This window comes from Notechis scutatus, chromosome 1 (genome assembly GCF_049901735.1).
Source record: "Notechis scutatus isolate UNSWTSFEM ecotype Mainland chromosome 1, rNotScu1.2, whole genome shotgun sequence".
NCBI lineage: Eukaryota > Metazoa > Chordata > Lepidosauria > Squamata > Elapidae > Notechis > Notechis scutatus.
Genome location: NC_142009.1, coordinates 140,381,438 through 140,397,733, shown reverse-complemented (window position 1 = coordinate 140,397,733; position 16,296 = coordinate 140,381,438). Strand labels below are relative to the sequence as shown.

General features: G+C 37.6%; 1 protein-coding gene across 1 annotated transcript in view; it reads right to left on the bottom strand.

Annotated features, from left to right (window-relative positions):
• Window positions 1–1,512: 1,512 nt before the first annotated feature.
• Window positions 1,513–16,296, bottom strand: part of LOC113417276 (b(0,+)-type amino acid transporter 1-like) — a 29,713-nt gene continuing 14,929 nt past the window's right edge. The window contains exons 2-6 of the mRNA XM_026675585.2: window positions 13,781–13,914; window positions 8,898–9,027; window positions 7,017–7,141; window positions 4,950–5,037; window positions 1,513–2,413 (exon numbers count right to left, since the gene is read on the bottom strand). Coding sequence (XP_026531370.1) covers window positions 2,180–2,413; window positions 4,950–5,037; window positions 7,017–7,141; window positions 8,898–9,027; window positions 13,781–13,914 — 711 coding nt within the window. The 3' untranslated portion in view covers window positions 1,513–2,179. The remainder of the gene's footprint in view (window positions 2,414–4,949; window positions 5,038–7,016; window positions 7,142–8,897; window positions 9,028–13,780; window positions 13,915–16,296) is intronic.

The following is a 16,296-nucleotide window of genomic DNA, read 5'->3' as shown; positions in this document are numbered from 1 at the left end:
TTAGCAACCACAATCCTGGCACTCCCGGCTTCTGTTTTTAACTGAGAATCACAGGTTGTTAAGCACAGGGACTTCCAGGTAAGAAGTGTGTGTGGGTGTGTGATAGGTGAAGCCCTGGGAGTCCCAACACTAGCCATATGCATATTGGGGAGGTGTTGCAGTGTAGTATAAAGCCACAGCCTCCCCTGGAATCCTCAGTTGCTCCAGTCCTGTCCAGGAGCAAGGCACAAAACTGCAGTGACCCAAAAGCACCATCCATTATATCCACCCCAACAGTATTTAGAACTGCAGAGCTGCCTCAACTCCCCCCCCCCCACCTACTACCTCCCCCTAATCTATCCCTTTTGGACCACCCTGCATGACAATACTCAATGGTCAAATCAGGGGAGACAGAAAGGAGAACTGCGGCATCCCTACAGTCATAAATGCTGCTGGATGGGTGGAATGGCTGCAGCTTTCTGGGTGGCATCCAGGACTGGGAATGAAATAGAGGCCCAGGGCCTTCAGCACTCTCATCCAGCTGACACGTCCCCAGGCCTCTACTTTGGGCCCAATGCTACTGCTGGCACTAAGAAATGCCATCCATGCCTCACACTGTGGCCAGCCACACCAGCAGGACCAATGGCAATGGCTATTGCTGTATGGGGAAGGTGCAAGGGTGACCCATGCAGCATGGCACAAGTACAGTCACGCTGGGACTGCTAGCTATCAGGTGGGGGAGAGTGCCAGTGATCTACCTGAGTAATTTGCAACCTTTTTTGCTGGCTTTTCCCAGTGACTTGCTTGTGGAAAGCCAGCAGAGAAGGTCATAAATGGTGATCCCATGACCATGGGATTCTGCAACCATTGTAAGTGTGAGCCAGTTGCCAGATTGTGATCATGTGACCACAGGGGCTGCTGGGACAGCTAGAACTTTGAGAACCGGTGATAAATAGCGCTTGTTCAGTCAGTGGCATTGTAAATTCCAACAGTTGCTGAATGAGTGATCACTAAGCAAGGACTTCATCAGAACCACATTTGTTCTGATCTATTTGACTGAGAAACTCAATTGATAGGATTAAACCAGATATTGAGGAGATTGAACTGCTGCTCTATCAAAATCAATAGACAAATCAACAGAGCCAGATCAATTCCCAAGCAAGACTTCTTAAGAGACACACAACAGAAGTGGAAAATAGAATTCCACTGGTTGCCATCTGTAGTTCACAGCTCAAGCCACTTTAATGCGTTATTAATAAGCTACAACCAGTAGTTTTGTTGGTAAATGTTTCACAGCTGGTTCTGCTGGCTCCATTGGCACTACCACACCACTAGATGTCGGAGCTCACTTCTACTCTCAATCAGCTCACAAAATTTCCAAACATTTAACAATTAGCTTTTGCAAGCCAGTACAAGCCAGCTGTAGCACACCATTAACTATAACCCATACTTGGCAATGACATTGCATTTTCTCAGACTCTTGAGTAGAAGCAAAAACACACAAGGAAGCAAAAACACACAAAACACATATTTGTGGACATACATATATTAATAAATTGAAACCATGATTCATTACAATCATCCATGCTCTAGCTATATTAATTAATATTGCAAAGAGCAAATTGCTAAATAGTTGGACTCATACTTACGTTCCAATGCTGAACAATATGTCATTTGCTTTTGTGTTCATTTTGTTTGTCCAAAGTCAATTCCCATGTGATTGAGATAAATCTCAAGCTGAATTAATATATGTAATCGGTTCTTAGCAAAATGGAACAAGATGGAATGTTTAAATGAAGGGATAGTTTCACTGCATCCCCAACAACACAAATGCATTATTATTTCTCGTAGAAAAGGAAGCAATTTAAAAATCTCTTGGTTTTTTTAAAACCTCTCTTCTTTTTTATTGATTAAATATTCAAACATCAAAAGCAAAAAGAAAAAAAAATGTGTACATATAAAAGGATTTGAGGAGAAATTTAAAAAGCAAAACAGACAATAAATATAAAAAGGGCATTCTGGCAGCTTCTTCTCTTTCTCTCCCTACCCACAATTACTACCTAGATAGGGGTAGGAAGAATTGTGATCCAATTTCAAAAGGTTTCTGAAATACAATCAGGAATATGACCCTCATCTCTGTACAGATCAGAACTGTACCGATAACTAGAACATTTGCCAAAGCAACTTTATGAATATTAATTCAGTTCATGTCCTTTTCAGTTGCTGCAACTTCCATTAACAGCTGCATATAAATAGTTAATTTCCGTAGGCATGCAGGGCAATATTTGTAATGAACCAAGGGGAAGTAAAATATGATACCACTGAAGATAAAGAGTATAACATAGAAGAACTCAAGCTGTGGCTGGTCAATGATGGGTGTCAGTACCAGGTAGATCGATATCATCAGAAAAATGATCGGTATGATGATTGGTACCTGGAATAAGAAGATACATGTTTATGGTCACTGTATAAGTTGTTTGGGAAAGTTTTCCAGGAAGACCACGGTGGCATCTGACAAAAGATGTCACCATTGGCATCTCATACCCAGTGAGAAAAGAAGCACAGCTTCATTGTTCAGATGAAATAAGAACTAATCTCGCATCAAAAGTCATATTATCCAGATATTTCATCAACCAACTAGCCATGATATTTTCAAGGATGCTCCTTCAGTTTTCCAATTGTTCTCCAATAATCAGCCTACATGGCATGAGCATCGAAAAAACCCAGTCTCCTTGGAACTAATGTTGGATGTTCTGCCCCTTCCACCATTTTTATTCTTCTCTTTTAAATTTTGTGGCACTCCTGTGAACTTTGGAATGTCCCCAAGCCTGCTAATCAATGGTGGGATTCAAATTGTTTTACTACCGGTTCTGTGGACATGGCTTGGTGGGCATGGCAGGGGAAGGGTACTGTAAAATCTCCAGTCAGAGGTGGTATTTGCCGGTTCTCTGAACTACTCAAAATTTCTACTACTAGTTCTCCAGAACTGGTCACAACCTGCTGAATACCACCTCTGCTGCTCTTGGATATGAATGATGCTATTTCTGCTACATGATATTCAACAATGGGGATAGGAAAAAAAAAAAAAAGCATGATCGCACAGTTTTTGTGAAGTAAAGTTTTAAACCAAGAAGGTTTTTTTTTTAAAAAAAAAAAACACTCCAGTCTGCAAATCCTATAGTTTTCCGCCAGTGGCTGAAGCTGAGAAGAAATCAAAACATTGGATGGCACCAGCTTGTCTATTATAAGTGGCCATTTTTATACTCCCAGTTGTTATGTAAGTAGCTTGGTATACCTTATTACAAAGCTGACATTTCTTATATTTCAATTTCTTGTATTTTATGGGATCTTTGGATTTATGTAGTATAGAACAGCATGTATTATCTGTTTTATTTTTCAATGATCCTACAGACAATTGAATGGGGTGGGGGTGGAAATAAGTTAGATAAGCATTTTTAGCAACTTTTTCAGATCTACTGGAATGCTAAGATGAACAAAAATAACAAGCATCACATTTCCTGGAATTTGTCTTATAGGCTGCATGGTATCCCTAGCTTCAATCAGAATAGAATTGGAAGGGACCTTGGAGATCTTCTAGTCCAGCCTCCTGCCTCAAGCAGAGCCTATACCATTGCAGACAAGTGACTATCCAGTCTCTTCTTAAAAACCTCCAGTGATGAAGCATCTTCAACTTCTGGAGGCAAGCTGTTTTCGTGGTTGATTGTCCTCACTGTTAGTCTTCACTGTTGAAACGAGCTTTGATCTTTTGATCACCCATGGAGGGGAGGTTCATTAGTACCTTACAAGACCATCTTCTGCCTCCCTAGCATCCCATAATAGGAAAAGCACCATAGGTTCTTAAAAAGTGTCCTCCTATTATCCAAATTAGCCCAATTAGAGCAGTATTTTGAGGATATGGAACAGGAAGTGCCTTCAGATAAATTTTGAATAAGAATACAGCACTGGGTCACATGAATGCAAAGCAACTAACAATTAATGATGATTTTATAGAATTACCAAGATAGACCTTGTTTAGTGACTGCCTTGTTTAGCAATCATTCACAGTTACAACAATGCTAAAAAAAAAACTAACGTCATGACCAATTCTCACCAATTTAAAACCGTTGCAGGTTAGTAAAGCAAACGAAAGCTGAAGTAATATCATAAACACAGTTATAGTTTCACTTAGGGACTCCTATGCTTAAAAACTAAGCTGCTACTCCCAAATATGGGCACTAAATGACGACTACCTATATATATTCAAAGTAATGAATCTCACTATCATTAATCCATATAATACTTACAGTGTGTATTTCACCCCGTGAGATAGTTCACAGTTATTCAACAGTTTAATCCAGAGTACGGTATGAGAAAGGGATTAAATTCCTCTTTCCCCCTGCTTTGGTCCTGATCTAAGTTTCCTTAACCACCATCCTCTCCCAGTAAAGGCATTTCTGTTCACAAGACCCACCTAATCCCATCTAATGGTTAATACATCATGGCTATCGGGTCAGGTGGCCAGTCTCTTCTGCTAGAATGCCATGGGACAAAGATCAAGCAAACAGATGGGAGGCTAATTGCTCTTCCAATAGTTTGTCAACATTCTCGGACTGAAGCATTTGGAACAATTGGTTCGTGTGACCAGACAAGGAAGACTGAAAGAGGTATCTCTTAACTCTGCGGTTCCTAAGAGTCGACCCTGAATAAAGAACAGGACAAGAGGTAGCCAGGAAATTATGGACAGGCAGAAAATATAGTAGACTTCCCCCAGTTTTGGCATTCAGATATGTAGAACTACAGCTCCTACATGTTTGTAGAAACTTAATAGAACATTTGTAATCCGACATATTTAGTGGATGCCAGCTTGGGGATGGGGGAAGCAAAATCAGGTTATGACCATTGTCCTGCGCAACTAAAGAAAAGAAAAAGAAGAGAAAAAAAGGAGTTTAATGTTTTTATACAATACTAACCTTGTAAGATCTTGGGAGTTCTGGTTTCTTAATCTTTAAATACAGGAGACTTGCAACACTTACCCCGTGGAAAATCCAAACTGTAAAGCTATATAAAGTAACATTTAGTAGTAGTAGCCGTTCCATGTGTGATCATGCAATTTCTGCTATTAAAAAAATGCACACCCAGATACCTTCCCCCACATAGATACATACTACTTAAATATCAGAAGAATATATATATAATATAGTACTAAAGATCTCATTCACTTTCCAGAGTTTGACAATACATCTCCAATTAACCACAGATGTTGAAATACATTATTATCCCTGTTTTCATCTAGAGCCTAATTTATGGCCATCCATAGAGAAGGGGCAAATAGGGTCACACAAATGACACAGATAACATAATTTTAAGGTGCCCAGAGTCATTGACTGAGATGGGCAGATACAGAAATGGAATAAATAAATTTGTCACACTTGCAATATGAACAGTGACTTCACGTATGCATGGTATTTTTGCACTTATTTGGAATGCCATTGCTTAATCCTGGGCAATAGGTCTCTTCTTTCTTTGTTCTACAATGAGCAATCAGCTGTTGTCCAGGTCTTCATTCTTGCTACCAATGGAGATGCTAATTTAACTGAGCCACATCTGAGAATTTTCAGCCAAGCTGATGTACGGAGCTAAGCCATGAATTGTCTGGAGGTCTGGGATTTCCTTGCCTAAGTCAGGAGACTGGGTATCCATACTTTGATGATACCCAGCTCTGCTTCTCTTTTTTACCTGAATTGGGGAAAGTAATCCCTAGATGTAAGACTCTGAAGCATGTTAAAATGAAGATCCAGTAGGTACATGAGTTCCTTTCTAGGAAATTGGTAACTTGGTTATCCTGGAGAGAATTGCATGGGAGTGGCAGCTACTTAGCCTGGGATATTTTTAAAAAAATATTATGGTCACAAGGCATAAGTGACTGCAGCAATAAAGGACATATTTTAATGATACAAGAGCTGCAAAGAAATTCCAATGCAACAGCTATTCTTAGATGGGAAAAAACGTAGACAGTGTGACACATAAACTGAGAAATGCAGTTTGATTATTAAAAGGCACTCTAAATAGAACTGCCCTTCTGCATGGACTGGAAGCTACAGTTCAAAACATAAATGCTATATAATTAGGTTGGCCATTCATCCTGGTTTATGCCTATTGTTCCAGGGTCTCATCTGATTGACCTCTGTCTGTGTGTGCCACGCCTCCCTTTTGAGATTCACAGGCCCTGATTGACTTCTTCTCCGTGGCAGTCCAGCAGCCAGCTTTTTCCTTTCTTCCTGCCCCCTTTCTCTTGGCTGACCATACATCCTGGTTTGGATGATAAATTATGTAGGCAGTCAGTATACAGTGAACCTGGCCAGTGCAATATATACAGTTATAGCAATTGCATTGCTTATTGATTTACTATGGGACCAAGGTTAATATTTTGCTATTTACTTATACAACTCAAAGCAGACTAGAATACTGAACAAGCACCTTCTTCCACAGAGTTTTCTTCATTGACTATGATCCTGACGGTAGCACATACTGAAGATCACTATTTGAGGTCACCTTAGAAGTGACCTAAGAAGGGAGGACATCTAAGAAGAGAGGTTTTATGGTTTTAAATGGATTTTCTAAAAGGACCTCCCCTTCAAATAAAGTGTGCTAGAATTTAGGTAAATGCTACAAACACAGCTATGTTTGACCAGCCATGAAGATGCTGAAAATTAATTTTACTTCAATTTTTATATTGTTATACAAATAAAATAGTGGTGTTTTTTTTATAATGGTCATTTGAAATCTTTTGTACACCTCCACTGTTGTATTGTCTTTATTTAAAATTCTGTGCCCAGCCTAGAGATGTATTGCATGGCAAGCAGGATGAAAAAGTTTGGATAAATGAAATAATTAGGTAACACAAAGAACCAAAAAAATGCCATGCCCCCTTCCTGTCTCCGAAGTCTAGGCAATATCACTTTAATACATAAAAATAATCAAAAAGAGGCTGAGAGATCAATTTCATTGAGTAATTGTGAGTAGTTAGAAATACCCACCTGAAAATGTTCACTATCTTGTTGAAACTTGCAGGTATTACCATTATTATCGACACCACAGAAGTAAATATAAGAGCAGGAAAAGGTGTAAAATAACGTATATGAACCATAGATAGAAAGTCGGGCTGAAAAGGAAGACATGGAAACAAAAAACCATAATTAACTATGTGGAGAGGTTTTCTTTGCTCCTTCACCCTCTGTCCAGCTCTCCAAAGTTTTCATGAGTAAATGAATGAACAGAAGGTTATGCTGTGAGAAATAATTTCAAAACTCATGTGCCACAGTTAAGTTCTGTTGTACGGCACTCATATCATTTGGAATTTCATAGCTGTAATGGTCTCTATGTCGACAGCCCACCAAACTTATCTCCTGCATATTAATTTCTCTAGAACATTGTATCTTTGAACTAAACCCGTTTGAATTCGAGCCTATTGTTTTTCAGGGGGACATCATGGTAGGATGCCTCTCTATAGTTGTATTCAGGACGGAATAGCCTTCTGCTTTCCTCTTGCTGAATACTTGCACACTAAGTTCCTGTAGTGTTAGGAAGTTCAAAATTCAGTTCTTCTGGCAGAATATAAACCAATCAGGCCTAATTAGACACCTCCGTACTATAGCTCTTTTCGGTGTTCCCAGCCAACTCCAGAGCTAGAATTTTATAAGCTACTCTAGAGAAGGGAGGAGAAGAATAATTGGCAGATTGATAAAATATGGGTATCAATCACAAAATAATTGATTTATAGCTTAGTACTATAACATTAGAGACGCAGTGGCATAGTAGCTAAGATGCTGAGCTTGTTGATCACAAAGGTCGGCAGTTTGGCTATTTGAATCCCTAGCTTCGCGTAACAGAGTGAGCTCGTGTTTCTTGTCCCAGCTTCTGCCAACCTAGCAGTTCGAAAGCATCAGCAGGAAAAGAATGAGGGAATATGTAAATATTAAATATACCATGGAGAAGATTGAGATGTAAGGATAAAAGATATTGATTTATAGTAAGAGTAAGATGCAATGGTAAAGGAATAAGTAAATACATATACTGAAAAATGTGAGGAAATGCAAAAGATGTCTTGATATTGATAACAATGTATAAAGTTTTGTTTTGTATTTTTTTAAAATTTGGAAACTTAATAAAATTTATTTTTAAAAAAAGATTGTGATCAGAAAGTTACAACAAATTCCCAGAAGCCTCACTTGTTTTTCATTGATTCTTTAGTGTTATCTATATACAAATAGATTAAAACTCAAGGCATTAGAGCCAAAATAAATATACTGTTCTCAATTCCCATTAAGATAAAAGATAACCATTGCAGTAACTACCTTGCCCTATTAATTCCAATACGTTTTGCATACAGTTAATGCCCATGCCTGGTCCAAAATAGTTTAATTGGATTTACTTCTGGGTACATAAGTATAGGATAACATTGTAAATCTGGATTCAATTTTACGTATTTCTAAAAATCCAACAGCCCAGTATAGCTGACAGCTAAGTAAACAGTCTTAGTTTTAAATGAGTTCAGGACCATTAGGTTTAGTTGGTTCAAATTACAGAATTTAAATTGTCAAATTGGCTCAAGTGAGTTACAAGTAATTAAAAGCGTCAGACCTTAATAGAGAACCTAAGGTATACAAGCAATTTATGGCATGTGAAGCACTGTGTCTTTCATTCTGCCACCCTGCCAGTGAATTTTATTTTACTTATATATTGTCATATGGGCTGCACATCCTTAACGATATGCAGTCGCTGCCTAGAAGACAGTTTTACAAACTACAAAGGAGTCAAGGGGGAATGAGATCACAGGAAAATATTCTAACATGAAAATGATTGATTAAATAATCCATCCATAAATATAATGGAAAAAACAGTATGTTCACACTCCTTACCATATGGCCTTCTCTTGCTGCAATGTAGCACACCCGGCTTCCGCAGAAGAATGTTCCATTAACAGATCCAAAGCAAGAAAGGGCAACTGCCAGAGACATCAGCCATACCCAGTTGCCCAGGACTTTATTTCTTTAGAGGGAAATAAACAAAATATCAAAAAGTAGCCATAATGGATTGGCTAGAGTGTTGGTTAAGGACCAAGAAGAACTCAACTCAAGTTCAGATTTCACCTTGTAAGTTTACATTTTGACTTGATTTTCATAATATATTGGTTGAAAGAAATCTGTATACCAGATAACTCTTTCTTCATCAATTTTTAGTCAAATTGTATGGCTTTTCCATACTGTAAGTCTCCATGTTCCAAATCAATAGTAACTGTCACTTTCATTAAACACTAATTGAAAATTTTAAAGTATGGTAAAGCATTGATTTCACAGTTAACCAGAATTGGTGGTTATGCCACTTTTGGGAGGAATATATTTAACAGCATAGAACAGGGGTGTCAAACTCGATTTCATTGAGAGCCGCATCAGGGTTGTGTTTGACCTTGGGAGGCTGGGGTGGGCGTGGCCAGCTCGACGACACTCATGTCTGGGGCGCCTGTGGTGGCCCAAGCGCTCTGCCAGAAAAAACAGGCTCCTGAGCGCCATTATCCCTGGCAGAGACATCTTGGGCCGGTCCTTCGTTGTTTCCAGGGTGGCCCCGCAGGCCAGATATAAGCACCCTGCAGGCCAAATCCGGCCGCCAGGCCTTGAATTTGACACCCCTGGTTTAGAAGCTTCAGAGCATAATTAAAACGCTGCTTGAAGTGCAAGAGAGAAATACATGCCCTCTAGATTAGCTTGAAGTATAACTCCAATCAATCCAATCAAGATTTGGAAGGGAAGATTTCAAAAAGGATATCCTTGCCTCAGAATAAGAGGATTTATATGGTTCCATTAGCAAGAACTATCAAATCTCGATTGCATAAACACAAATGACCACTAGTAGCCAAGAGAATTATCTTGCTGTCCTTGATGACGTTTAGTAAATCGCTGGGATTTTTGCAGCTCAGATTGGAAAGCTCTATATTAATTCATTAAACATAGTATATAGAGGTACTTATATACTATGGTCAACTTATGACCACAATTGAGCCCAGAATTTATGTTGTGAGAGATTTGTTAAGTGACTTTTGCCCCATTTCACCACTTTTCTTCCCACCTTTATTAAGTGAATCACTGCAGGTGTTAAATTAGTAACACAGTTATTCAATGAATTCTGGCTTCCCTGTTGACTTTACTTGTCATAAGGTTGTAAAAGGACACTGCAACCGTCATAAATATGAACCAGTTGGCAAATGTCTGTATGTAAATCACGTGACCATGGGGATGTGGCAGCGGTCTTAAGTGTGAAAAATGACCATGAATCACTTTTTTTCAGTGCCACTGTAACTTCGAATGATCACTGAATGAACTTTTGTAAGTCAAGTACAACCTACATATGTTCCAGCTCTCAGCTGAATCTATAATTGGTTAATTTTTTTTCACTCTTCAGGAATAGACAGTGTGCAAGTGCTATTGCCAAATGGTCTGTGTGTCAAACCATCAAAACTGAGACCCAACAGCAAAAGATCTGATTGTCAAACAGCTTCTTGCCTTATGTGTAAAATTAAGTTCTTCTTTGAAAAAGGAAAAAAATGACTTTAAAAAGTCTGCTGGGTTTGTCCTTATATAAGGAAGAATCATATTTGTAATATTATTGTACGTCCAGATGAGTTCTTAATCTCCTATTACCCCATCATTAAAAAACCAAATCTAAACCTTTTTAAAATTCATAACCCAGAAATTTAATACAAATCATACCAAAAGCCTTCTCAATATCAAGCAAAATTAAAACAGATGAGTCCAATGGTCTGTGGCTGTTTCCAAAGTGTACATCACTAATGAATATTATAGATGCCAGTCTGTCTGTTTGTTTTTATTAATCCTGATTGAATTGGATAAAGTGAGTTGGATAAATTAGAGATGACACTATGTTTGTACAATAGTCTCTTTTCCAATGTCATAGTTAATATCTTTGCATCTAAGTTAGGCAATGATACTGGCTCATTACTTACACATCTGGCAGGGTCTTTCCCTGGTTTTAATAATATGGTAATAAGTATCATAAAATGAAGAGTGGAATGTAGTGAGATTGAACTCTGTAGAGTTCTCTAATAATATTAACCAGGGCTCTGGCTAATCATATTTTTCCCCTGGAGAGGACTTCTGCAACATTAGTGTCTGATGTGTAATTGCGGGACACTTCTATCTTTTGTCTCATTCTTCTTGGAGGCTTTATTGGGGTTGGAGGGGGGAAGAGTTAATTTATTTGGTTTATGATTTGGGACAAGTGAAAGATTGAGGGAGACAACAGGGAGAGCCAAGAAGAGGTTGCAATGTTCAAGATAGAGGGATTATCTCTGATCATTGTATATGTATGGATTGTACTGTATATTCTGCTGTGATTTGTATTGGTTGCATTGTCTGCTTTGGGTTTTGTGGGTTCCGATTTGTAGATGGTGGAGGAAGTTTCTCTCCACCTTTACCTGGCAGGGTTGTTGTGAATGGTCTTGGGCAGACTGCTGATCCTTGTAGTATGGCTGAGTGGAGTGAGGAAGGATGGGGGAAGGAGAAGGGATGGGATATTGGACCCTGTGTAGGTCAGATTTAGATCAGGTTAGGGTTAAGAGTTGGGTTGGGAGGAATAAAACTACAGCACCCATTACATTGGTGCACTCCTAGCAGTTGTGCTATCTGGATGTGGGCGATATTATCATTTATTCTTTGTTGTAGTCAGATTAGCCCAATGATGGGATTGGCCCTCTGAAATGGAGAGTTGTTTATATTCACCTGTTTGACCTTCTAGAAAAAGTTTAACAGGTGGGAGCTTTGGGGATCTGCAATCATGTATAGTGTTGTGATTTTTTTAAAATGTATTTTAAGATAACTGTGTTTAATATTATTGTGCTCTGTTACTATTAGGAATTGCTGAGAGTCTTTTGTGCCAAGGTACAAATCTGATAAATAAATTAAAAGTATGAAAGTTCTATTACTATTCAAGTGAAAATCCACCTGCACCTGAGGCTGTCTCCATAGAGAACACTGCCATAGATTTAACTGTATGATTTTTTGTAGCATCAGCGATGGCATCAAATTAGTTTTGTGTTTTGGGGAAAGCCCTTCCATTTCAGTAGCCAAATTAATTTGTTGTTGATTGGTTGTAAAATCTTCTAATTTACAGTACAGTGCAGTATCACTGACCATAATAGTACAAATAAAAACCCCTATAGCTAATATACTCCATATTACATATTAATATACTCCTCGACTTACAAACAGAATTGAGCCCAGAATTTATGTTGCTAACTGAGACATATGTTAAGCGAGTTTTGCCCATTTTACGACCTTTCTTGCCACAGCTCTTAAGTGAATCGCTGCAGTTGTTAAGCTGGTCACATGGTTGTTAAGTCAATCTGGCTTCTCCATTGATTTTGTTGGTCAGAAGTTCACAAAAGGGGATCATTTGACCCCAGGATGTGGCAACCATCATAAACATGAACCAATTAACAAGTATCCACTTGTTTGATCATGTGACCATGGGGCTGCTGCACTCATAAATGTGAAAACGGTCATAAGTTCCTTTTTTTCAGTGCCGTAACTTTGAACAGTCACTAAATGAGCTGTTGTAAGTCAAGGACTAACTGTACTAAATAATTATCTCTGGCCTTAATTTAAGAGAAAACATTCAGTTCTTTTCGTTATTTCATCTGACTGGCAACTAGCTTTTTAGCTGTCTCTCCAAATTCCCAATATTCTGCTTCATATACTGTACTTGTTCAAAGTAAGATTTTCCCAGGTTTACCATAGCTGTCAGTTGGGTTTCCAGCTTAAGGCTATAATAGAGCAGGATTTACCTTTTACATTAAGCTGAGTCCTCTTTAAGTTTTTCTTAGATATAGCAAAGTATCATATATATGCCTTTAGAGTTTGTGAAGCTTCAATTCATTTCATAAAAAAATGCCAGGTTTTTTTCCTTAATGTATTTTACAGAAGAAATATTTCTTATTAATTGAAGCGTTCAAATATTATTGGAGCAGAAATTTTTGAAAATCTGGCAAGGTTATATTCAAATGTAAACACTGGTTGTTGATCATTTAAATATCAATATAATCATGCCCAATTTCAGAAAGATAGGTGGGCACAGTGTTGTGTAAACAGAGCAGACTATTCATAGGGAATAATGATGTGCTTTTCTGAACACAGGGAGTTGATTGCTGACAACGGAAGTAAAGTAATAAGCAATTAATGCATTAGTGCAGGGATGGGGAACTATGGCCCTTTTATGGCCTGTGGACTTCAACTCCCAGAATTCCTGAGCCAGCTATGATGGCTCAGGAATTCTGGGAATTGAAGTCCACAAGTCCTAAAGGGGCTGTAGTTCCCCACTCTGTATTAGTGGAAGACATTCACAGAGGATCATAAGATATATCAATCAGTAAACTAGGCCAGGAAACTAATGTAGCTTACAAAACAGTGCCACTTAGAATGAGATTGTATCATAAAGGGAGAGGACGAAATGATAATACTAAAGATTTTTCTCAAGCTCCATGTCTCATTCAGACAATATGACTGAAGTAACCATTGTTACTTCAATACTTCAATAATTCATTTCCCTTTCTTTTCCTCTCACAAATGGGTTGTACAACAATGCTATTTGTTTTAAATATTTTGCAAGGCTGAAGCTACGACACATGTTGGAGATGGAAAGTGTTTTTGACTGCAGGTGCATGTATGCTAGAGAAAATGTAGCCACCTATGTTGAATTGGTTGGTAAGGCCTTAGTGTTTAGCATTGCTCACCCCCAAGTAATGGCAATAGCACCCGAAGTCAGAAACTCAACAGAAGTCATGGCTGCAAAATAGCTGATGTTTACTAGCAAAAAAAAGCAGGCCACCAGAGGAATAGCAATCATCAATGCCCTTGGCAGAGTCACCTGGAGAGAGAAGAAAATAAAATGCAGTGATGAGCTATGAAAGACATACAGGTGTGGAACTGCATAACTTTTTCATACTGAGTTCTAAATATGTAAACACAATTTCAGATATTTCTCACATTGTCAAAAGGCAAAGGTGGAGGAGAGAAAATACAAAGATTTAATAAAACAGAAACCACAGGAATTCAATATGCAAACACAACACCAAACAACAAATATACGGCTATGAAAACAAAATAAGACTAAAAGGAACTTAGTATATAATATTTCTCATGTTCCTTCATCTGCTGAAAAGTTATAGTTTTGTATTTTAATCTTTAAGTCAGTGTTTCTCACCTCAGCAAACTTTCGGATTGTGAATTTCAATGCCCCAAATTCCCCAGCCAACATGCACACAGGAAGTCCACATATCTGAACATTTCTGAGATGTATTGCTACATTTAAATACTATCTTCTATGAGAGGCATGCATAAGGAAACACCCTCTCCTCCCCAGTTAGTCTGTGAGGTAATCAAGATGAGAGGAAACAAATGGCTCTAAATCAACACATTTGCTTTATAAATCAAAATTTGAAAGTGGTTTCCTCTGGGTGAATTCCAATACCTTAACCATAATATAATATAAAACAACATTTATGTTTTTTATGATGGCTGCAATCCTAAACATATGGAACTCATTGAAGACCTCAGGACATACTACTACTAGTGGTAATATGCTGTCAGGTGAGATGCCTGATAACATAATCTTGAGAGAAAATGAATTTTGTTTGAGATTTAGAGCAAATCCTCTGAGATTCAGGGGATTCTAGTGAAGACATTAGAGAAAAATAAAGCTTTATCAATTTTTTAAGGATAGGATGAAGAACATACAGGTACAGAAATTGACGAAGTTTATAAAATAAATACAGTTGCAAAAGTTCTAAGGACATCTATAAGCTGCCCAGAATTGCCTTATAGGCAGATGGATCACATAAAAATTGAATAAATAAATAAATCCTGGGAAACTTTGTCAGGAAGAAAACAGGAGACCAAGTTCTTCAGCATTTTAATACAAAATTCAAAATTTATAATACAAATGTGATGGTGCTCAAAGTAATTCCAATCAGAATATTGTATAAGAGAAAAGTGTACTTTCTGAATGACTTAAACATAAAAGGAGTGCTTTTTATTTTCAAATAGTAGAGGTTTTGACTGTGTTCTGTGCTGAAACGGAGAAAATTTCTAGAAAAAAAATCAAAGAACTGGACACAATACAAATAGATTAAATGGATGGATGGATGGATGGATGGATAGGTAGATAGACAGACAGACAGACAGAGCCTACCCAAAAGTCTTTACAGATTTAACAGGAAAGCCGCAGCAATAATAATTAGGTATTTGCAGGTATTGACTTCTAAATATGCCGAGTATGAATTATAATTGTGTTAGTGGAATATAAATGGAGCACATGCACTTCAGAAAAAGAATAGTAAATCATTATTTGGAAAAGAAAGATATAATTTACTTACAAAGGTGAAGAATTTATCACAACAGGAACAAATAAAAAGAAAAAGTTGCTTTATATACTGTATATAAAGCTACAACCATAACTCATATTGACTAATGAGCATGGTAGCTATGTTGGGATGGAAGTTAATTTGCGTGGATTTAAGACTCCAAAATTGAGGATTTATGCCCCAAATGAAGATAAAGCAATGTTCTATAAGGAACTTATGGACAGACCAATGAGCTTTCCTTGTGAAAATTAGTGCCTAATTGGAGATAGAAATGGAATGATCTCGCTATAGAGACAAATTCTGAAAAAATAGTACACCAGATAAATTACTAAAAGTTTTTTTTTTAATTTGATGAACAAGTTACAGCTTGTTGATGCATGGAGATATAAAATGACAATTCAAGATAATATACTTATTTTTCTGATTTTTGAAAATACACATGATTTGTATTTCAAAGAACCTGACTACTAATTTGACTACCAAAACCCTTTTCTGATCATAATCCAGTGGGTTTGGTTTTTAAAGGTTTTTAAAGGTTCATTCAACCTTTCCGATGAAGGTTAAATGAAATGCTGTTACGTATAGAAGCAATAGTAGTGGGCTATAAAACAAAATTAAAATAATATTTTGAAAATAAACTTGATCATATAATAAACACCTGCCTGAACTGCTCCAAGGTCTTGGTTTTGTGAAACTTTGCAGGCCCTTTTTACAAGAGCTCCAAAAAGAGGCCCTCAGATCATTATGGAACATTCAGATTTCCAAAGGCAGGCACGGACATTTTACTGATGATTCCTATTACCCTTTATTTTGACTCAGACCAGAAAATACAACTCTCTACTCTTGCAGACTTAGGGATGACAAACAATTTCATAGATGAGACCAGA